Raw genomic sequence first — 24,548 nt, forward strand, 5'->3', positions numbered from 1 at the left:
TTTCATCCGTCGGAAATCACACGACTGAGCAGCCTTGGAGAGCTTTTCTTGTTCTAATTTCTATTGTTTTTTAAGATTATTGTTTATTTCGCAGCCTTGAGATCAGTCATTTTGCTTCTATCTGCATATACTGTATGAACATGTGACAACTACTACTGTACTTAAATTCTTTTTTATCATACCAGGCACCATCTGCTTTTTCTTGCACTTAAACTTGGTTCGATTTGCACCTTATTTTCCTTAAATGCAACATGTGTAAGCTACTAGACACCTTGAATTTTCTCATGAGGATCCATAAAGTATGTGTCTATCTCTAATAAACAACAATAGAATAAAACATCTTTAGTTCATTTATATACATCTGCGTGTTGAACTATAACTGTTTGAACTTGAGTAAGTTTGCATGCAATTTAGTTGTACATGTACAATGACAAATACTCTATTCTATCGGTCTCAATGCTTTAAAAGTGACGTTAACACTGAGCAACCAGAATAGATTCAAATGTCGCTTCACAAATGAGGATCTAGAAAAAGGTGACAGGAAGTCAGCTGCCCGACATCCTTTCGTTTCCGCCCTTCGATTGTTCTGTTCTTTCTGGTATTCTCCGTCTCTCTGTCGCTCTCTCTTGGCCAAGCCTCTTCCTTCAGCACCCACTTTGCATTCTCCGGCTGCCAGGACGCTCGCTGCCTTATATGGTAAAACAAACTATGGAGAATGTTTGTGGTGGAGTATCAGGAAGATTGTGGTGGCGAACACACACACATGCAGTTTTTAAAAAGTCCTGCAGGACGAGAAGCTGCTCTGTTATCATCTGGGCTTAATATGCAACACCAGCCTTCTAGGAGCTGCTTCCAGAGACTGCCTTCATGGTGACAAGACTCTTAAAACATCACTTGTCTGAACACTCATATCTGTACAGTACAGTTCAGGTGGTACAGGAAACGGGGGAATAAAGTGGCCCTGCTCTGTACAAAGGTGAGAAAATTTGCTTACCGGCGATTCTGAAGCTCACCATTTAACAGAGTATCCTGTTGGTTTAATCTGAACAAAGTTTACAAAGTTATAATAACGAGCCACTGAACTCCACAAACAGAGGCTTTTATATTTACTGTGCAAACATGACAGTGGAGTTAATCTTCAGATCTAAAGCTCAGTGAGAAAATGTCAAACTTTCACTTCAAGTTCACAACTGCAAAACACAACCAACAACATCCCACCATTTCATTAAATGTATAATTGCAAGATAAAAAAGGATCTAATTTATTGATTTATGTTAAACATTTTAAGCTTCAAACTATATTTTGAGAGGTTGGGTGACGAAATAATGTTGCTTCAACTTAATACTGTGAGTAAACTTAAATTAGTTGTTTTCAAGAGTAATATGTCACATTTTGGAACACACAACTGCAATTTCAATTTAAAAAAAGACACTACATGAAGGAAAACATGAAGGAAATTTAATTGGAGCAACTTAATACAAACAAGTAATTGTACCAACTAAATATGATGAGTAGTTTGAACTCAATTCTGTTGTCTTCAGAGGTTTAAACAGTTCAAATACTCAACTGCAGCTCAGAATAAAATATAGTGTTGAATGAAGCATTTTCCTAAAAGCCATAACATGACAGAAAAACTTTTTTTTTTCAAACTACTGAAGCAAATCTAGTTGTAGCAATTCAATATTGTGAGTAGGTTAAACTCAAATTTGGTGTTTTTAAGATTTGAATATTGTGTTTTCAAATACACAACAGCAGTTCAGAGTAAAAAAAATATTGTTGAATGAAGCAATTGTCAAAAACACAACAACATAAACTAAACCAAGAAAATAAACTATTACTACTTCAGAAAATCTAATTGAAGCAACTTAATATCAGTAATTTCAAATCAATTCTGTTGTTTTCAAGATTTTAATAGTTCAAATACTCAAATGCAGTTCAGAATAAAAACAACTGTTGTTGAATGAAGCAATTTCTTAAAAGCCACAAACAAAAAAAAGAAAACACTACTGAAGAAAATCTAATTGGAGCAACTGTATTAATATTGGTCATTGTGTCGCCTCAATATTTTGAGTAATTTAAACTTAAATTTCTTGCTTGGTGTTTTTAAGATTTAAATATTACGTTTTTAAATACTTAAACGCAGTTGAGGATAAAAAAAAATCTTGTAGAATGAAGAAAAATGTACTACTATCCATCATTAAATAAGTGATAATTAGAAAATAAATTGGATTGTGGAGGAAAAAATGAATTTGCGTAACTCAATTTAGTTTGTTGGTTGAACATAATTTCATTAGAAGCTGTTGTAACTCAAAAAGACAGAAGCAAACTCTTGCATTAGCTTCTTTTTGGTGACTCTGGAAGCATTATTTTTCAAACTGCAGGACTCCTTTACATTTCTGTGACTGGTTTCTGACCAAACATACGTCCACAAGGTAAACAGTCCACCGTTTCTCTTGAAGATGCAGTACAGTCCTGCAGGGAAGCAACTGCAGAAGTACCTGAGTGTGTTACATGTATTAGCTCAAGGACGAGTGAAAGAGGAATCTAATTACTGGCTGATTCCAGGGCAGTGGGCTAATGAGCTGCACAGTGCTGTTGGGGTTCAGGGGAAGTTATTCCTGACATCGCTGTGAATGTGTGAGCGTGAGAAACAAAGTGTGTAATCTTCTCCCATAAAGATGTGGCATGCAAAGACAGAAAGTATGAGCCGCTCCGTCATGCAGCCCCATAAAGGACGCCATTTAGCATTCAGACAGCCATCTCTGAGCTCCAGCTGTACTAAATGTAATTTGTCACCATTTAACAGTACGTACTTTACGGATTTTAAAAAAAAAGAAGAAAAGGGAATGATCCTGATCTGGTTTAAGCTCAGCGAGTCTAATCCTCACCAGAGGCTGATTGCAGCCCTTTCAGACATCCACAAAAAAGGAACCAAACTTTTCCACAGAAGTCACAGAATTAAAATAAAACTGTTTGCACTGGGCTTTCAGGCTAAATGAGCAGCAGTTCCACCGACATGCATGAGTGCATCGATGACGGAAAAGTCCCGGTGTACTGAATTAAAATAGTTTAAACATGACTGCATGCTATAGAACATAAAATAAGATTATTCCCATTCACTACATGCCCTTTAATGACATTAGAGCAAATTTAGCTTTGCTGCCTCTAACTGCACTCTCAGAAAAGCAATGGAAGGAGTTCTTCAAAGTGTCATCACTTAGATTATGTGGTTCTTTTATGTGCTAAAGGTATTTACTTTTGGTGTGGGACTTATTTGGTGTCCTGCAATTGCAGCTGCGACTAATGATTGTGTTAAATCTGCAGGATCAATTGATCATTTGGTCAAAGAAAACAGAAGAAAACAGAGAAATTCCCATCACAGGTTCCAAAATCCCAGGTTGGCATCTTGCTCCATGTTGTTCTGTCTGGCCAAAAGCCCAAAATATTAAATGTACTATTTTATAAGACCCCAAAGAGCTGCAAATTCTTACACTGACACTTCATATACACCAACGTTCAAAAGTTTGGGGTCACTTAGAAATGTCCTTATTTTGAAAGAAAAGCATTTATTTTTTCAATAAAGGTAACATTAAATTAACCAGAACTACAGTCTAGACATTGTTAATGTGGTAAATGACTATTCTAGCTGGAAACAGCTGATTTTTAATGGAATATCTCCATAGGGGTACAGAGGAACATTTCCAGCAACCATCACTCCTGTGTTCTAATGCTACATTGTGTTAGCTAATGGTGTTGAAAGGCTCATTGATGATTAGAAAACCCTTGTGCAGTTATGTTAGCACATGGATAAAAGTGGGAGTTTTCATGGAAAACCTGAAATTTCCTGGGTGACCCCAAACTTTTGAATGGAGGGGTATAAACGTTCTTGAACTCAACATGTCTCTAGCTGTCCCATACATTCGGTCTTTCTTGATTTTTAGTTTGGATCCTCAAGCTAATTTGAGGTTTTAGGGGTCTAGTTCTTCCTCAGTGACTGATTTTGTGTTTGTGCTTCTCCAAAGTTCACATTTTTAATACCTTAAATATCTTTGCATTGGTTTAAGTAAAAAGGAACTATAATAAACGGCCAAAAACAATGATTCTCAACCTGCACATTGGAATTTGACTTAATTTGCTGAAAGAACTACATTTATTTTGTAAAATACTTAAGAAACATTAAGTAAGAGGTTCTTTACTGAACCAAGTGTGTCCATAAAGAACCATCTTGTCACTGGTTCTTTCAAAAACCTGTTTTTGCTCAATTCCTCTGAAACAGGAACTCTTTTTGTTGGTTCTTTGGAGGATCTTCATCAAACTGTTTGCAGAAAAGGTTCACTGCTAAAAGGTTCTACGTTGAACTAAAAATTGCTCTTCTATGGCATCACTCTATAGGGATCAGTTTCGGTTCCAATTCTCTTCTTTATTTTTCCTGAGTGGACAAATATATTCTCCTCATCGTCTGAATGGGAACCCGCAGCCTTGAGCTGCACAATCAGCTCAGCCACAAGCCACTAACATGGGAGTGTTCCCCCGAATGCCGGCGACGGCCAGAAAGCATCAACATGTGGCAGTTATATTTGGAAAGTTGAGTTATTCCCAGGGAGAGCGTCCAAAGAACACAGTGAAACCTGGAAATAACTCTTTCCACAGACCGTTAGAGTCCCGCCAGAAAACCTCCTGCCGACCACAAAAGACAGAAAAAACACCCTCAGCTGATCCTGACAAACGGACGAGATGATGGAAGTCGACTGAACGATGAGGGTTATTTCTAAATTACTTCCTGAAATTAACTCTAAATGTGAGATGTAAGTGGTGGAAAATGGAAACGGGTTGGATAGTAGAAGACACTGCAATAGTTCCATAGATGAGATATGTACTGAAATATGAAAAATACAGGAATTTTCACCAAATGACCTAAGTAACTCATTTTAACAAGAATGAACCATCCTGGAACCATTGGGATGAATGTGTAGATAAGTGTATCTGCATAGAATGTGAGAAATAATTTTTAAAATAGATGAAAAAGGCCGTCTGGAGCCTTTCTCATTTGGTGTAACACAAGAAAAAGCACCCAAAGCAGGCTTTGCTTTAAATTAAGGGATGCAACTGATGATTATTTCCACTGTCGAGTAATCTGGTAATTATTTCCTCGATTAATAAATGAGTTGTTTGGTCTATAATTTGTTAAAAAATGGTGAAAATGTGGCTCAAAGCCCAAGTTAACATCCTCAAATGTCTCGTTTTGGCCACAACTCAAAGGTATTCAGTTTACTGTTACAAGAGGAGGAAAGAAAACAGGAAATATTCTGTTTGAAGAAACTGGAATCAGAGAATTCAGATGTTTATCTTCGATCGATCATCAAAATAGTTGGTGATTAATGATGTAATAGCTGGCCAATTGTTTCTGTTCTATTTCTTTCTCTTGCTGATTTAAATGGTCAAAGAAATTAGTCATACTTCCTCATATTAATGGTGACAATTTCCAGACAGAGCAGCTGTTTTTGGTCACCATCATCTTTTCTGTGGCTGAAATTAAATCAAACCAACTGGCAGCAACTTTTTGGAACCAAAATCTCCCTTTTTAGTGTTTCTCACTTATTTAGCTGCACACATGTGAAGCCTGCATGTCAACGAGCACAGTGTTCTGTGAATAAAGTTTAAAAAAAGATGGATAAATTACGTTTGATCAGATTTCTACTGCAGAATAGTCATGGAAAATGGGAACTGTGCACTTTGTCTATTTGTATCAAGCAGCAAAAAAAGCTGCATCCTGATGTGTTGTAGTTAATTTGTGATGTTGGTGCTGAAAAGATGAATCATGAACTCTTTCACAGCTGTCATATATGTAGAAAACAACATCAGTGTGTCGACCAGATTCAATATTATGGAGCAGATATAAACTCTAGATATGAAGACAGACAGTTTGAAATCACTAGCTGAGCAGCTTTGCTATGAGAAAATTAACTATGAATCACCTGGCAGGATTAGATGTGGACAATGGATGAAGTTTTACGCCACTGACTGAGCCGTACTACTACACTATATAGTATAGTACACTATATAAGTATGTCCCAGTACACAGTGTATCAGGTCAACTTTATCATCTCAACCAACAGCAGCGTCTTCATGCATCTAATGTGCATATGACTTACAGTTTTAGTTCAAATAATCAAACTTCTTTCAATGCTGATGTAATTCTTGTATTATCTGGGTCTTTTTCTTCCTGAGATTGAGGGACGTCAGTGGGGGTATTGGTGCGTTTGTAGTGTTTTCTGTATTTCTATGAGTTTTGCATTTATCTTTTTAGGAAAGTGGGGCTTTCCTCTCGATAAATTGAGCTGCACTAGAGCCAAACATACTAGTGTTACCAGTAAGGAAGCCTGACCCACAATCCTTTGCACAGTTGCATCAAGAAGTCTGGCGGGAGTATAAACAAGCTTGAACCGCTGAGCCCACATGACAGTTCATTTCGCTCTTCAGACTGCGACGGTTGAAGTTTAAGGCGCGTTATTATGACGAAGCAGTACTTCCAGTGCTGGATGAAGCTCTACATACTTTTAGTTGAAGTCAAAAGACAAACTATGTGAGCAGTCCACCACACACACTAATCTTCCTGTTGATCAGAGCTGGAGCTCAGGGACAGGAAGTGTTGGGAGTAGAAGCACAGGAAGCGCTGGACCAGAGTCGCCTAGCAACATCCTGGGAGGGCAGAGGGGGGGCTCAGTGAGCTCCGAGTCCAGCTTCCCCTTTTTAGGGGCTTCTAGAGATTCCTCTGTAGGCCACAAACTGCGTTTCAGTGTTGTTAAAACAGCAGCTGTCACTATGGCGACTGGATGACTTATTCATACGTTAAATCGTCAATTTCTCCACTCTGCGTTTGTGCATTTTTGCTTCCACATTAGTGCAGCTGAGCATGTTTGCTTTCAGGTTCCAAGAAAAGATTTGAAGTTCACCTAAGGAGATGAGTTTCCATCCCTGGAAGGATTTTTGTTTTTGGAAAGTCGGACTCAGCTATTTTTTTATTATTATTATTATTATATGGCAGGGAAAACTGATCAAGATTCAAGATTTTGTAGTTGTCACATGTGCAGATAGTACTAGCAGTGAAATACGATGTGACTGTTACACAAGGCTCAGCAAAACAACAAGAAATATATTAGAAAACATTCCTTAAAGTATAAAAAACAAAGAAACAGTCATAAATAACAAACAGTGATATGATTCGGTGAAGATTAAGCTTACAAATCCACATACACTACCGTTCAGAAGTTTGGAGTCGCTTAGAAATATCGTTATTTTTGAAAGAAAAGCAGTTTTTCAATGAAGATGATATAAATGAATGATAAATCCAGTCTAGACATAGTTAATGTGGTAAATGACTATTGTAGCTGGAAACAGCTGATTTTTAATGGAATATCTCCATAGGGGTACAGAGGAACATTTCCAGCAACCATCACTCCTGTGTTCTAATGCTACATTGTGTTAGCTAATGGTGTTGAAAGGCTCATTGATGATTAGAAAACCCTTGTGCAGTTATGTTAGCACATGGATAAAAGTGGGAGTTTTCATGGAAAACATGAAATTGTCTGAATGACCCCAAACTATTGAAAGGCAGTGTATACCGCCTGTCTATTCTACAGAAAAGCAGTTTTATTTGTGTTTTTCATTCAAGAAAACTCTGTTATCCTTCATACTTTTTAGAATAATCAATATACCAACAACCCAGCAAAGTGTTTTTATTTTTTTAAATTCAGTAATTACACTAAGATTCCACAACAACACAGAAACATTTGGAAAAAAAGCAAACAGAACATTTGAATTCTGCTCTTTTTATGTCTTTTATTGCTGTTTTAAATGACTCGCGTCATTGTTTTAGTAGAAGTTTTTCTCTCATAAGCAAAAGAGGCCTTTGAGAGTTCATCTGCTTCATCAATAAACTACAAATGATCGACTCTTACTTTGAAAACTGCTACTGTGAAAACTGAACAGCTCATTGAGAATAACGGCCGTAAATAAAACACATCTAATGAGCGTGTTGACACCATGTCTGAGGGACCTTAAAGCATTACTGAGTGGTTGAGTAACATCTCCAGTAGTGTCAAAAAACCGCAGAAGAAACCACACAAAGCAAATCCCCTGTGTGTTTCCTCTGTGGAGCGATGGGGCCAGCATTTTCAGTCGCCTCCACATTTTCAAACAATGGTTCATTACGCTCAGCGAGGTTCCTGTTTTGATCTCCCCGAGCTCTGATGAAAGAGGTTCTGTGCCAGAGAAATAACTGCAGGTTGTCCTAATTATTCACAGATGGGAGCGCACCAACGTCGCCACACAAACGCTGGGCCTGACTCTGAATGCTCATGGAAGTGTGACATCTGAAACTGCTCGTGCACGAGAAGCCCGACGAAGTGGAAGAACTTGTTCTAAAATGTAAAATGATTTCACCACCAGCCGCCTCCTACTGAGCATTTATGAGGATAAACACACTATACTGGAACTGGAAGCTCAGATAGTTTCTTTATTGATGAATCTGTCAACAACTTCAACTAACTGTGAGCATCAAGACCTGGATCCTGGCTTTAAAACTGATTTTAAAAAAAAAAAACAATAACAATATAATACAGAGCAGCTGTAATTATAAAAAATATGACAGTAGCAGATTGATAAAACTACAAAATATGACCATATATTGGCTGGTAGCTAAATTATAACACACTCAAATTAATTTATATGAATACATATACATGTACACAAGAATAAATTATCTCTAATATACAGATTTTAACCTGAAGGCCAAATTCTGAGGATGTAGAAACTGTTAAAGCTGCTATTTTGCAATACTTATTTATTTATTTTAGAATAGTGGGTATAAACTAAGAATAAAACTCAGTTTTTCATTTATTAAAATAATTTTTGTCTGCAAACTTAAGCTATTAATGTCCCTGTAGATATGATTTATTGGATTTAATTGTATTTGTCAAATGTATTTATTGATGGATTATATATTTTTAATGCACTGAGAAATGATTTATAATATAAACGATATCCAAAATACAAATTTTAATTTGAAATTCCAAGAATGTAGAAACTGTTAAAACTACTGTTTTGCAATATGCAGCTTTTTTAAATTTATTACAATTTTTTGTCTCCAAATTTAAGTTGTTAAAGTCCCTGTAGATATGATTTAATGGATTTTATTTTATTTATTAATTATTTTTAATGCACAGAGAGATTATTTCTTAATTTTAAATTTGTAAAGACAATAAAAGGAATTCTATTCAACCTAATCCATTTGCATGTATATATACATACACATATAAATAAATGATCTCCAAGATAAAAATTTTAATTTGAAAGCCAAAATTCTGAAGATGTAGAAACTGGTGAAACTACAATTACGCCTTCTTTATTTATTAAAGTATTTTTTTGTCTACAAACTCAAGGTGTTAGTGTCCCCGTAGATATGATTTATTGGACTTTATTTTATTTATTAAATGTATTTATTGATGGATTATTTTCTTAAATTGTTAATTAATTTTGTCACAAAATTTGCAATGACAATAAAAAGAATTCTATTCAGTCTAATTAATATGTGTATGTATATATATATAAATGGTCTCCATTGTACAGATTTTATCATGAAGGACGTCTGGTACCCTTAGAAACTGTTACAAACTACCATTTTCCAATATGTGTCTCTTTTTATTTACTAACATAAACCTTGTGTACAAACTTAGACGTGAGTCGATGTGATTTAGTGGACTAAATCTGATTTATTCAGTGTATTTATTGATTATTTTTAATGCACAGAGATTATTCATTTTTGGTGCAAAATTTACAATGACAAAAGGAATTCTATTCTATTTGGGACACAGAGTAGCCTAATTTATGCTTATTTCACTTTTTAAAAAAGTAAAAGTAGGTATGTTTTATGAAAAGAGGAAAAAATATGTGCATTATTTGAAATCTTATACATTACTGTTCCATTTTCTCACTTCAGTGCTTTTGATTTAAAGCATAGTGCAGGCTGGACGTACAGATTTAACTGTACAAAACGAACATGAAGTGAAGAAGAGAAGGAAATCACAACATCCCACTACGTAATGTGGACGGCACACTCACTTAGCAACCCGTAAACAACACAAACATGCTGTCATTCTCACAAACTCGGTCCCACTGATGTCACTGTGTGAGTCCATATCAGCCCGATTACCCACAAGCTGAGCAAACGCCCAATTGTCAAATTAAAAAGGTGCCCTGTTACCTAATAAGCAGCTTGTAACAAAGAGGTGAGTCCTGCAGCTCCTTTCATCAACCCAGCTGCCGTATCTTTACAGCCACACCTTCTCCTCCCACTCCTTCAACCCCTCACCCCGTCCTGTCATTAAACGTAGCCGATGCAGCGGATATGGTACCATAAAGCAGCACGTGAAACAAGTCACGACTGTTACCTAACGCTGCTGCTGCTGCTGCTAAGCACTTTTTACTCTTTTCAGAAAAATAATAAAAACCTCAAATGTGGCCAGAGTCAAGAGACAGGCAGGTGACAGAAACCGACGAGTCACTTTTGTCACATCTAGTTTGAGAAACCCAACATTTGTGGAACTTCAGCAATGACTTGAGCTAATTTCAGCCCAAGTTGTGCAACAGCTGCTGATAGTGTGTCGAACTGTAAACACACATGTTGAAAATAGGCTTGGAGGAAGCAAATCCTTTCATTTATTTTGAAGGAAAAATAACCCTGAGAAAAGCAGTTCGGAACCACTATCATTTGGTAAAACACTGGAAAAGTAGGTTTTAGCTCAGAATTCAGGCTGCAACTAACGTTTACTACCACTGTCAATGAGTCTATCGATTATTTTCTCGATTTATTGATTTGTTATTTGGTCTATAAAGTGTCAGAAGATGGTGAAAGCTATTTCCAATCCCAAAAGGACATCCTCTATCGTCTTGCTTCTCAGAGATTTTCAGTTTACTGTCATGGAGGAGTTAAAATAACTGCAAATATTCAAATATAAGAAGCTTAAATTCAAGAATGTTCACTCCTGTTTTCTTTAAAAATCAGTCAAACCGGTTAATCAGCGGCTTAGAAGCGTACAGTCCAGTCAGCAGATTGTAGAAAATGCCCTTTACAATGTCAAACTGATGTGACCAAAATGACAAATTCATTTGTCCATTAATCCGAAACCACTGTCGATTAATCTATTGATTATTTTCTTGATTAATAGATTCATTGTTCAGTCTATAAAACATCAGAAAAGGGTGAAAACTTTTCCCAAAGTCCAAGATGACGTCCCGAAATGAAGATATTTAGCATATTATCATAGAGAAGTAAAGAAACCACTAAATATTAGAATTTAAAAGCTGGAATTATATATTTTTCACTTTTTTTCTTTTAAAAAATCCAATAATCAATGATAAATCAGTGACTTAAAAACTAAAAATCCCCATTACAATGTCAAAATGATGTGTCCAAAGTGACTAATTCAAACATCCAAAACTCTTATTACCATTAAGGTGATTATTTCCTCAATTAATCGATTAGTTTTTTAGTCTGTAAAGTGGAAGAAAATGGTGAAAAATGTTCCCAAAGTCCAAAATAACATCCTCAAATGTCTTGTTTCTTCCACAACACAAAGATGCTGGGTTTGCTGTCATAGAAGAGGACGGAAACCAGCTAATATCCTAATTTAAGAGGCTGGAATCTGAGAATTTTCATCTTTTTTCTTTAAAAGTCACTCAAACCAACCAATCAGTGACTCAAAGCTCACAGTTCGGTCTCCAGATTGCCCAAAAACGCCCATGACAACATCAGAATGATGTATTCTAACATCCAAAACCGCAAATATGCAGCCAACTCTCACAGAACACTGAGAAGAACCAGCAAGTACTGACATTTATCAGCATAATTAAAGATGAAGCGAAGATCCAAATTGTTGCTTCTGACTGTGCGGCTAATTTTTCAGACCGCTCCCTTTGAATCTCTAATAACAGACGAGGCTCACTTTTATCTGTGTGTGCCCTGTATTTTCCTATCGTCTGACGGTTTTAATCTTCAGGTTGCTGCTGAAGTGCCACTGAGCAAAAAAACCTGCAGAGCAAAGTCAGTGTCATCCTTTAGGACACCTCAGGTTGTTAATTTCATCGCATTTTAGCTCCAGTTGCTCTTTTTTTAATGTGATTTGCTTGATTTTAGACCTCAAATTCTCCAATAAATGATTTTATTAAACTAATTATTTCTTGCTTTAAAAGTTTCCTATTTGAAAAGATAAATATTATTAGAGGAAATTCACCATTTCTGTGCCTTGAAACTGTATAAATGTGGAATAATGCACTTTAACTTTCAAGAAAGGCTGAAAAATTGAATGAATGAATGACTTTAGAGTTAAACGCTGCCTCAGAAATCTCTCAAAGCTGATCAAATGTGATTAATCAGTAGCTGCAATTATGATATAATTAGCATCAGCAGGATTAGTAACTTATAAAGCCTAATTAAAGTGTACACAGTGTGTCTACGTGGTCCACTTTATTCACTAGGGTTTTTTTTTTACAGCGGACTCCACTGCGCATGCGCACAGACCTGCAGGAATCCAAACTTTTTTTTTTTTTTTTCATTACAGACCAACGCCTTGCATTGTGGCACAATCACGCCCGCGAATGAATCAATGGCCACGAACTAATTAGACTTTTCAGAGGCTCGGAGGTGAATCTGAAGCTTTTGGTGCGTAAAAGCGCAACAAAGGAGTTGGAGAGGAGAGAGAAAAAATGTCTAAGAAAGAATAAATTGTCTCACTTTCTCTCGCAGCTCCCGTTCACTGTCCAGTTCTCTCTGTAGGACCTGAGCTCGGTCCTCCGCGTCGTCGGCCTGCTGCTGCAAACACTGAATCTTCCTCTTCACAGCATCCAGAGAGTTCATCCCTGCCATTGTTCGCTTTTTTCTAACTTAATTTAAGACTACGAGGAGGAAAAAGGGGACTATTTCTGTGCAAAAGTAACAACAAAAAACAACGATCAGCTGCTGCTTCCTGCTTATTTGGTCAGTTCGGATGGTTATTATGAGGAAAAGGGAGTTTGGAAGTTGTTCTAAAAAGGGGAATAATAAACGCGTCCTGGGCCAAAAGTCTTTGGAATGTAAAAGGAGTCGCTCAAGTGCAGCCAAAAAGAAGAAAAGTTATGTAAGCAGGAGTGTCCAGGTGATCTCCAAGCGCTCCCTCTCGCTCTGTGGGAATGAAAAAGGCTCCTGAGCGGCTCGGAAAGGCGTCCTGTGGAATGTACGCAGCTATGATTCTGCTCCCGGACACTTTTGGAGTTTGGGGAGGATTAGAAAAGCTGCGCGGTGAGGAGGCTGAGAAGCGCCAGACTGAGCCGGAGGAGGAGAGACATGACTGGGCCGATGAGGTCACAGGGGGCGGGGCATGGCTCTGCGCGTGCACGTGGATGGGGAGCGTGTGCGCGTGCGCGTCAAAGCTGATCACTGTGACTGATGTGATCACTGCCTGCAAGACTTCCAGAAGAGAAAAGCGCAGCTGGGATGAAGAAGCAAACTGCAGCTTCTTCAAGCTGCAGCTGACAGCTCCATCTACGAGAAACTCTGTCAATCATTTCAGGCTCAATCAGCTGAGAGATGGAAGTGCAACTGCTGCCCTATAAAACTGTAAATAAACTGGACTTTGGTTGGTTAAGAAGTGAAAGTGTGAAACTACACTGTAAAAAAAAAAAAACAACATAAAAGTATAATTAAATATAGTGAAAATCTGACACAGAAGCCCAAAAAAGAATACAGTAAAATAAAATAAAAAGAATAAAAATAAAAGAAGCAGTAATCATGGAATGCTGCAACAAAAAGTGCAAAAAAATCTATTAAATATACAATAAATAAATCTTATTAAAAGTAGTCAAAATCTGACACAGGAATCCAAGAAACAATTCAGTAAAAAATAATGGAATATTGCAAAAATTCGAAAATTTTAAATATAAATAAATTAAATGATAATGATAATAGTAATAATAAAATAAATACATCTCATTAACATTTGTGAAAATCTGACACAGGAGCCCAAGAAGCAATATGTTAAAAAAAAAAAAGGAATGTTAATTTAAAAGTAACTTCAAAAAGTAATATAACAACAATTAAAATATTATGTAGATAATTCTTTTTACAAAATTGTGAAACTCTAACACAGGAGCCCCAGAAAAAGTTTGGCAAAAAATAATTAGAATTCTGTAACGTTCAAAAACTGTAAATGAATAAATAAATAAATAAGTTAACAAAGTTATAGTAATAAAATAAATAAATAAATAAATCTCATTAAAGATAGAGAAATTCTAACACAGGAGCCCAACAAACAATACGGTAAATTTAAAAAATATTGAATGTTGTGACATTCAAAAACTACATACAAACATTATAGTAATAGTAGTAAAATGAAATAAATAAATTTAATTAAAAATAGTGAAAATCTGATGAGGGAGCCCAAAAAATGATACAGTAAAATAAAATTTTTAAAAAATTTTAAAAAAGAATCAACAATTATGAAATGCTGCAACAAAGAGTGCAAAAAATCTATTAAAAATAAAATAAATAAATCTTATTAAAAATAGTCAAAATCTGACACAGGAACCCAATTCAATAAAAAAAAATGGAATGCTGTAGCATTCAAAAACTGTAAAGATAAATAAATTGAATAAACGATAATAATAAAAAACAAAATAACTAAGTCTCATTAAAATTTGTAAAAATCTGACACAGGAGCCCAAGAGGCAATACTTTCAAAAAGATTAAGGAATCTTAATTTATTTTTTAAAAAAAGTAATATAATAAACAATGAAATAAAAAATAAGTCTCATTAAGGATGGAGAGAATGTAACACAGAATCCCGAGAAACAATTCAGTAAAAAAAAAAAAAGATGGAATGCTGTAACATTCAAAAACTGTAAGAAAAAAATAATAATATTAAAAATAAAAATAGATATCATCAAAAATTTAGAAAATCAGTCTGCACAAGTTCTAGAAAAAATACAATAAAAAATGGTGGAATGGTGTAACGTTCACAGATCGTTTTTAAAAACGTGAATATAAATACAGTAAAATGGTTTAATTTTATGGTTTCATACTGTGAAAGAATGAATGACTATAAAAATATGATTTTTAATGTGGACATTATTTACAGTTTTTTAAATGTTTTGACAGTAAATTAATACATTTATATTGTTTATTTTGTAATTTTATTACCTGCAGTTTATGAAATTCTGTCTAGATTATGTAATTGATCAGTTGTGTTTTTAGGTGGAAGACAGTAAATCCACTAAACAGCTCAACCTTTAACTCTGTTTAGCATTAAATGGGATCATAAATGTTCCTATTTTTGAGGAACTGCCTGTTTGCAGATGATGCTCACTGTGTGGCTGTAAATCACATTTACGCTCCTTCTTTTCCTGTTTCTGCCTGTGTTTACCCTCATTGTCCACATGATGAGAGCAAACATGGACGGACTTGTAGGCCGACAGGATTCCAGCTCGGTTCAGCTCAGACTGGGTCCTCCTGGAGGGAAATCTCTCACAATCAGTCACATGTGTTGATTGAGCCCCTTCTCTCTGATTTTGCCCCCTTGCACCGGAAAGGCTCGAAGCATTGATTTCATTAGACACAGGAGTGTAGGGCTTTCTGTTTGCCTTAGCTGCATTCCTCACATACCAGCGCCCCCCCACCCCACCCCACCGCCTGCCTGCTCGCTGCTTTCTCCACCCGGCCGACAACCACCACAGTCCAGCTTTTCCCCCAAAACTGTAACTGCAGCCGCAGCCAACGCCGTTAGCAATACCTGCTTGGTGTCACCTTTAGCTTTCTGCATTATGAGCCAACATTAGGACCCTTAAGCTCGTAATTAACGACGACGACCTAAATATAAGCAGCTCCTCAGCCCAAACTTTCTTCCTTCTATGGGTTTCCAGCCAGATCTGTGTGAATTCACATGTGTAATGACTTGACTGCTGCCTCTAATAAGCGACATGTGGAAGGGAATTCCTTTAAGTGGAACACAGCAGCTTTACTACTCGTGATTTTGGTGCAAGATTTTTGGTAGGAAATATAAATATATCGATGTATATACACAAACAGTAACTCTCTGGGGCCCTTTGTTGTAAATTTTGTACTTTTCCCCCATTTTTAGGAGCCAATGATTGAAAATTTGGCTTCTACTGGAGCCATTCGATCATTTGGTATCTGCTGGAAACAACTTTTTCTGTGTCCTCACCAGATTTCATGGCTATTTTTGGAGATAGTGAACACTAAATATAGCTACAAAGCAAAAACATTAAAAAAAAAAACCTACAGGAACTTTCTGAGGCCATTTTTTGTAAATTTTGCACTTTTCCCCCTATTTTTAAGAGCCAATAATGGAAAATCAGGTGTCTGCTGGACTCATTCAATCATTTTGATCCACCGAAACCTATATTGTCCATGTCCTCACCAAACTTCACAACTATGAGAGTTATATTTCTGGAGATTTTGGACCATAAGTATGACTTTGCCAACAATAAATATGCATTCATTGAAGTGGAGCACAGCAGCTTTACCACTCGGATTTTGGTGCAGGATTTTTTTATAGGAAGTATAAATACATCCATGCATATACACTTACAGGAACTCTCTAGACCCCAAGATCTCCTTTTCTTGAAATGTTTGCACTATTGTGTTCATTTTTAGGAGTCAGTAATTAAAAATAGGCTTCTCCTGGAGTCATTTGATCACCTGGTATCTGCTGGAGGCGGCTTTATTATGTAAATTTTATGACCACCAGATTTATATTTCTGGACACACTGGACTATAAATATGACTTTTCCAACCATATATGGCTGTATACATCCATGTATATAAACTTACAGGAACTTTCTGGGGCCCTTTCTTTTTAAAAAAATTGCCCTTTTTTCCATTTTTAACAGCCAGTATTTAAAATGTGGTCTCTGCTGGAGTCATTCAGTTATTTTGATCTGATGAAAACAAAGTTGTCCATGTCTTTACCAAATTTCATGACGAGAAGAGTTACATTTCTGGAGATTTTGGACCATAAATATGACTTTTCCATCTATAAATATGGATTCACTGAAGTGGAGCACAGCAGCTTTACTACTTGTGATTTTCGCTGCAGGATTTGGCTGTAAATGCAAATAAATGTTACACTGAAAACGTTTATTTTTAACCAAACTCGCACTCTCTTTTTCCACTCGCTGCAGGACACCCAGGAGTGGAAGCTACGCCTGGTCAGGCCTCAAACCACAGCTCCAGCAAGTATGTTTTCCAGGGGCCCACTTGACCCACTTTACATGTGAAGCTGTTCAGAAGAGTTCTCAGAGTTTATTTAATCACGGCGTGAGGATAATCCAGCATGTCTCAGCCTCCAGCTCAGTGTCTGTACGGCAGCCACTTCCTTCTCTTTGTGTGTAGTACAACACAGCACTTCCCTGGGATATCCTCCATGAGACTCAAACAATACCACATCTTGGTGGAAGGTGGGAGAGCTGCTTTTTTTTCTTGCATGACGTTGCTTCGTAATCTCGCTGGAATTACTACCAGATTCTTACTTGTTAAAATACTTGATAAACTGGTACAAAGAGTATTTTATCTTTATCTCGGGCATAATTGATTCCCTGAGGCTTCGGTTTGCTCTGACGTTTGTTTTTTTTCTTCTTCTATCTGTCACACACACACAGAAACACAGCAGCAATCAAACACACATCTGTGCACACACATGGTCTTAAGAGGAACCACCACTGACAGAAATACAGCCGTGTGGTTTGCGGCATTGCCAGCAATCTAAAATATGACCCTTTTTTCCCCAGATTGCAGCTGATTAGCCACAGGAGGGCTGTCTGTTCTAATGTTCTGCTGCATTTACTGAAATAACTATTTATCAAAACAAAAATCTTCTCTCAAGCTTGAGATTCGTTCAGGTTTCCTTGCGCGGTGGTGGAAAATGTGTTCAGGTCTTTACTTCAGAAAATCAGAATCAATTGGTTGTGAAGAGTTTAAAAATAAGAAATTCTGCTAAACCTTCTTTAACCTGTTCTCAGTTCTGTCTGAGGTTTGTGCCCCAAAGCTACATTAGCAATTATTAGCATTAAACACAAAGATATGTAATTTAGACCGGTTATGGTCACACCAATAAGTCCACATCACCATTTTAACTTGTCAGAATAGCATATTTACACTTAGAGGTACTTTCTGGGGTCCCAAGAGCACTGGTTTCCTCGGTGGTGGAAGAAGGGTTCAGATCTTTACTCAAAAAAATCAGTCTCAGTTGTATGTGAAGTGTTGAAAAATAAGAAATTCTATTGGTGTTTTATGGAGTCAGACTGAACAAACCTCTTTAATCTGTCCTCAATACTGCTTGAGGTTGGTGTCCCAAAGCTACATTAGCCCCCCCACTATTGAACTAAAACCCGAAAATATCTGTCTGGACTGTGCTTTGGTTGCATTGTGGGTAATGTAGGCCACTTATGGTCCTATCGATGACGCCGCATCACCATTTTAACACATCAGAATAGCAAAAAACTGTAAAACTAGCTTACAATATGCGCCACACATCAAATTCTGCTGATGTTAGAGGCCTCAAAAGTTCATGAAATGTCAACTGAAGACTGTATTTTAGTAGAAAATCTGGACACATCCATATATTTACATTTTCAGGAACTTTCTGGGGTCCCAAGAGTACCTTTGTTTGAATATTTAACTTTTTTTTTTTTTTAACCATTTTCAAGGGTCAATAATTCAAAGAACTGGCTTCTGCTGGAGCCATTTGATTATTTGGATCAGCTGGAAACTATTCTGTCCACGTCCTCACCAAATGTCATGACTGCGAGAGTTATATTTCCAGAGATATTTAACCATAAATAGATCTTTTCCTACCATAAATATGAATTAATTTAAGTGTAGCACAGCAGCTTTACTACTCGTGATATTGGTGCAGGATTTTTAGTAGGAAATATCAATACATCCATGTATATACCCTTATAGGAACGTTCTAGTGTCCAAACACCACCTTTTTTTGCACTTTTTTTAAATTTTAAAGAGCCAATAGTTCAAAATTTGGTCTCCGCTGGAGCCACTTGATCATTTGGATCAACTGGAAGCTATTTTGTCTGCGTTCTTACCAAATATCATGACTATGAAAGTTATATTTCCAGAGATATTGAATGATAAATACGACTACCCAGCTAAGACATTTTATTCAAACGTCCAAGATAGAGAAGTTTCTTGGTGTGAAAGAAGATGGAATTCAAAAATGCTGCCAAACTATTATTATAGAACTTAGCTTTTTTGTCTCATGCATTTATGAAGATTGCACAAAATCTGAGACGGTGAATCAACATATTTCCTACATTCTGTCTGAGCACAGACTGACCCAACTATAACTCTAATTGTCACATTAAATAGCTGTTACTGGATTAAAAAGTATGAAGGAGCATGAAATAGAAATATCCAAATAAGGCATCTTTAAAATGTACTAATAAAGTACAATATTTGAATGTCTATGTGACTGAAAACAGTGAAAAGCACAATGACATTCCTGCATTTTGATCAGATTGTTGTTATTGTAGTAAAATCTGCAAGAATACAAACTATTTTTGACACAAAAATCCTTTAGAAGGGGCATAAATGTGCATCAGAAGCTTTAGATGGAAGCCACTGTGTGCACTGATGCTGCTTTGTGCTCCAGTTTGCAGGTTTGCAGGACCAGAGTGAGAGGATTACAGTTTAACCATGTGTTCATCTTTCAGGAGTGGCTGCACAGGAATGCAACAGTCTCTGAAGTGCTCCGAAACATTCACAGTGGATCAAAGCAAAGCCACAGCTGGTGTCAGCTTAACAGCAGTCCAGCTGTGGAGGAATGGGCCTGAGATTTCCCTGGTGTCATGTCAGAAGGACCAGGTGATGAACGGCAGTGACTCCTGTTGACATTCAGTCTCTTTCTTATAGGATTCAGCGCTGCATCTTTATGATTTGACAGTTTTATTTCACATTTTAAAGCTAGTGAAGTGAAACTGAGTGTGTCTGTTCAGTGTTTGGTTCTTCACTCACGTCTGCAGCTTTCTTCTCAGATAGTTCCAGTTTCTCCTGAGCGTCTTTCAGGCCTTCTGAGAATTTGTCCAGTTCGTCCTCCGTCTGCTTCATCTTCTTCTGCAGGTCCAGCAGCTCCTCCTCCAGCTGGAAACAGAACAGACTGTTAGTTCTGTCTGGTTCTACTTTTTCACCAAACTCTTTTCACCAATTTACTCCAGTTTGGCTTAAAAGTCAGTGTGAACTGCTGCCATTCTAACCGCTGAAGCCACTGCTGACCACACTGAGTAGATGTTTACTCTATTTTATTCAATTCTACTGTGTTACATTCTGTTCTCTCTGCTCTGTTCCATTTAGTTTGAACCTGTTTGTTCGAATTTACTCAATTTGATTCAACTCAATTTGCTTCTATTCTATTCTATTCTATTCTATTCTATTCTATTCTATTCTATTCTATTCTATTCTATTCTATTCTATTCTATTCTATTCTATTCTATTCTATTCTATTCTATTCTATTCAGTTTAATCTGGTTCATTTTGGCTTGGTTCACTTTCATTTGGTTTGCTTAGGTTTGTTTCGTTCTATTTGTTTCCTTTCTATTTGTTTTCGTTGTAGTCGATGGTTTTCCACTGTGTTCTCTTTCCATTCCATTTGTTCTCTTCTATTCTATTTGGTCTTATTACTCCACCAAGGAACGCAACAGAGTTATGTGACGAACGGCGTACGTCTGTCTGTCTGTCTGTCTGTCTGTCTGTCTGTCTGTCTGTCTGTGTGCAACATCATTCATAAACGGATTTGGATGAAATTTTCAGAGAAGGTCAGAAATGACTCAAGGACCAAGTGATTAGATTCTGGCAGTGATGCGGCTTATGGTCTGGATCCACAGGTTTGTTAAAGATTTCTGTATCATTGCCAGATAGCGGCACAGCATCACTGTAACCATGACAACAAGTGAACACTACGTCAGCTGCCTGCTGATGATCACATGATTGTGATCCTACTACAAATCCACCACTGAGGACTTATCAGGACTTATCCATCAGAAATGATCCAAGGAACAACTGATTAAATTGTGGGGGTGTTTCTGAGTCCCATCAATTCCTGCCGCCTGCTACATATTTAGGTCACGTGATTTGGTATCCGTACATAACGTACACATGCAGAACACACGCCTGTACTCAGAGCAGGTCGTTTTGTTTGCGGGTACATTTATATTAAACAGCCAAATTCTATCTTTCCATGTTTTGTGATCATCAATAACTAATAAACAAATGCTGCATTTCTAAAAATAAAAAAATCTAACAATGCCATATGAGGGAATGAGCAGCCTTGGTGGAGTACTGTGCTCTCCGATTGCTTTTCTAGTTCAATTTGGTCTGGTTCGATTCAATTTGATTGGGTCTGTTTCTATTCTATTCTATTGTTTGATCATGTTGACTTATTTTCTTGGCATTTGTTGGAACACTGAGACAGTCCTGTTCATTGAAAATTTCTTTCAAATAAATTACCTTCACTCTAATAAAGCTAAAATTAATCCACAGAAACAAGGATTCATTTTACCCATAAAAACTTTCTTCTAAAAAACTGCACAGTCTTCAGCATTTTGTATTTCAGTGTGTCTGTATTGTACCTAAATAATGCTCCAGTGTGACAGTAATGAGCTGCTTAAACTTCCACCTGCTGATAAAAGCAGCGGCGGCTGATTTGGGATTCTAATTCTGTTTATGATGTCTGAGAACATTTGACTGGTTTTTAATGGTTTACTATCAGTCTCTCTTCTGACAGGAACTCTGGTATGTAGAAGATAATCCTCTCACACTGACAGACTGAAGTGTTCCTGCTAATCAGTGTTCCCTTTAGAGCCCATAAAGGACGTCTGATAATCCTGCTGGATTCCACTCTGACGTCTAAAAATACGGCAGTTATCAGTGAGAACACACAGACGTCTGGATCTATAATGTTTAATCTCCCGTCAATGTTGGATTCAGCCGTCAGACAGGCTTCATGACGGACATCCAGTCAGACTCAAACTCCATTAACTTTATTCAGACTGGTCCAGGTGTGGAGGAGGAGGAGGGACGTTTTCCTCCCCAAAGACCAAACCCTAATGCTGGGTGGTCTCATCACCTGAGCTGGCCTCTACTTCCATCCAAGGGTGATGAACCCTCAACGTAAACAGCTGTAAAACAAACCTACTGTTTCCAAATCTGACTCCTGCTGATCTCTTTCAGGATTATGTGCGCTGTAAGTTGAGTTTTTCTCAAAATGTTTTGTCCGATCAACAAAAATCATGACCAGAAGCTTGGATGGTGGAAACTTGAAGTAATTTCATGGCTATTTACCAGAAAACAGACTGAAGAAGCACTATTTGAACTTTGTGTTTGTTATAGTCATCAACATTTACTAAATCTACTCAAAGCAAGAAAAACCCCCACAAACATTCAGATATTTCCTCGTTGTGATGCCAGTAAATTAGCTGTGAGGAATGTGGTGTAAATAAATGTGAAAAGTATTTACTGACTGTTTCCTGGAAGGTATGTCTGGTATGGTATCAGTGTTGTGATTAGCTTAAGAAGTGGATAAAGAGAAAAGCCTTTAAAGAAAAGCACATGGGCTCCTCTTACACCGGTCTTTTCTCTTTTTTTTAACATGAGCAACTCACTTATTTTAAATTAGATTTAACTTCGTACACAGATAAATAAAGAAGAGAAAGAACAGGACAGAATATTCAATTGTAATGTGTAATTTGGAAGTCATTTCAAAATAAAATACCAAGCAAAGTCTTCTTTTTCTGCTTGGTTCTGTGTCATATCCAGAAGTTTCATATAGTTCATAAATAGTACCCAACTTCTTCATTTTATGTGTTTATCTTATGAGTTAATCTCTCTAGTGGAAGGTTTGTTTGCCTGTCCTTTTAATCTACAGTTTTTAAGTTGTCAAACTTGGGGTTTTCAAGCCACTTAAGAGCCCCTTTTCTCGCGCTTTCCTCCCCACCTGCTTGCATTTGTCCTCGGCCGCCTTCTTGTCCGTCTCTGCCTGCTCCGCCCGGTCGATAGCGTTCTCTTTGTCCAGTTTCAGCATCTGCATCTTCTTTTTGATGGCCTCCATGGCGCCTGTTCAGTTGGATTTCCCTGCTCTGAGATGTTGTTTAAAAGCCTGCTGTGTTGAGCTGCAGGAGGTTCAGCTGGAGTCCAGTAAAGCTGCAGGGAAAGAGGAAAGAAAAGAAGGAGAGGGACAGAAAGAAGGAGGCAGAAAGAGCTGTGGACGGAGATGGAGAGCTGAGCCCTATATGGGTAGTTATTTAAACAGCAGCAGAACCTGCCTCCAGCCTCTGATCACCTCCTCCCATGTTCTCACCCTCCCTCACTGCCTCCATCTCCCCCTCTCTCCCTCTCTCCATCCACTCCATCCTCCACCCAAACAAACCAGCCAGCCGAGCTCTTCAGCCCAGCTTCATCTCCTTATTTGGGTCGCAGAGATCAGACGCTCAGGTCTCATTTCCACATTTAACCTCCTGTCAGAGTCCCGCTGGCAAACAGCATCTCACACTGGAGGCCTTCAGGAGAGGCGACAGCAGCAGAGATAGAGGTGCAAAGTAGTGGGAGGGAGCGATAACAAAGGGCAGAGAAAGAAAGAGTTTCCATGTATTGAACACTCTGCTGCAATATGTAGACATTAAGGCTGGAGCAAGAACACTTAAAATACACTGTAAAAGAAATATGTAAAAAAAAATACCAGTGAAAATGTGACAGGAGGAGTGCCAAAGACTTTCAAAAACTGTAAAAATCTGCAAGATAATTATATTTTTAGCTGATTTAATTATACTAGCAAATAGTCACACAAAAGAATGAATAACTATTTGTAAACATACAGATTTTCGATGTGGACATTATTTACAATTTTGCAATATTGCTTTTTTTACAGTCAGCATGTAAATAAACACAGTGTTTCTGTAATTTTACTCTAAATGATCTGTAATTGAATGGGGAAATGTAAAATAACAGTTTAAAAAATATTTAACACCATTTTTCTTTTTTATAAAGGCAAATATCTGTGAAATAGCAATATTTTTTCCTGATTGAAATACTGTAAAATAGTGTGATTTTTTTTAGCAACAGTTAAGAATCTAAAATATTATTATTATTATTATTATTATTATTATTATTATTACTTTATGTTTTAAAAAAATTGCTAAAAGCACTGATTTTGATGTGAACATTATTTACATTGTTTTTTTAAATTGTTTTTTTAACAGTTAGCATGACAAATTAAATAGTTTTTTTCTAGGATTTTATCAAATGTTTTCTATAATTTAACAAATGAGGGAAAAAATCTATAAAATAACAGTTTAAAAAATATATTTTAATTCTGAATACACATCTTTTTTCCTTTCAAGTAAAGGCAAATATATGTGAAATAATGATATTTATTCCTGATTTAAATACAGTAAAATAATGATTTTAACGTCAACATGTGACTTTTTTTTAAAGCATT

At 36.9% G+C, this 24,548-nt stretch overlaps 1 protein-coding gene across 4 annotated transcripts in view; it reads right to left on the reverse strand.

The window, feature by feature from the left end:
• tpm4a (tropomyosin 4a) overlaps positions 1–23,335 on the reverse strand; it is a 37,041-nt gene extending 13,706 nt beyond the window's left edge. The window contains exons 1-2 of one of the 4 annotated variants that reach the window (XM_023273476.3): positions 23,049–23,333; positions 20,075–20,200 (exon numbers count right to left, since the gene is read on the reverse strand). In XM_023273476.3, the coding sequence (XP_023129244.1) occupies positions 20,075–20,200; positions 23,049–23,162 (240 nt within the window). In that variant the 5' untranslated portion in view covers positions 23,163–23,333. Of the gene's footprint in view, positions 1–12,790; positions 13,349–20,074; positions 20,201–23,048 lie in introns of those variants that run through there. The other 3 variants (XM_023273475.2, XM_023273478.3, XM_023273477.3) reach the window with 3 other exon arrangements.
• Positions 23,336–24,548: the final 1,213 nt, after the last annotated feature.

Source organism: Amphiprion ocellaris, chromosome 2 (genome assembly GCF_022539595.1).
Source record: "Amphiprion ocellaris isolate individual 3 ecotype Okinawa chromosome 2, ASM2253959v1, whole genome shotgun sequence".
Taxonomy (NCBI): Eukaryota; Metazoa; Chordata; class Actinopteri; family Pomacentridae; genus Amphiprion; species Amphiprion ocellaris.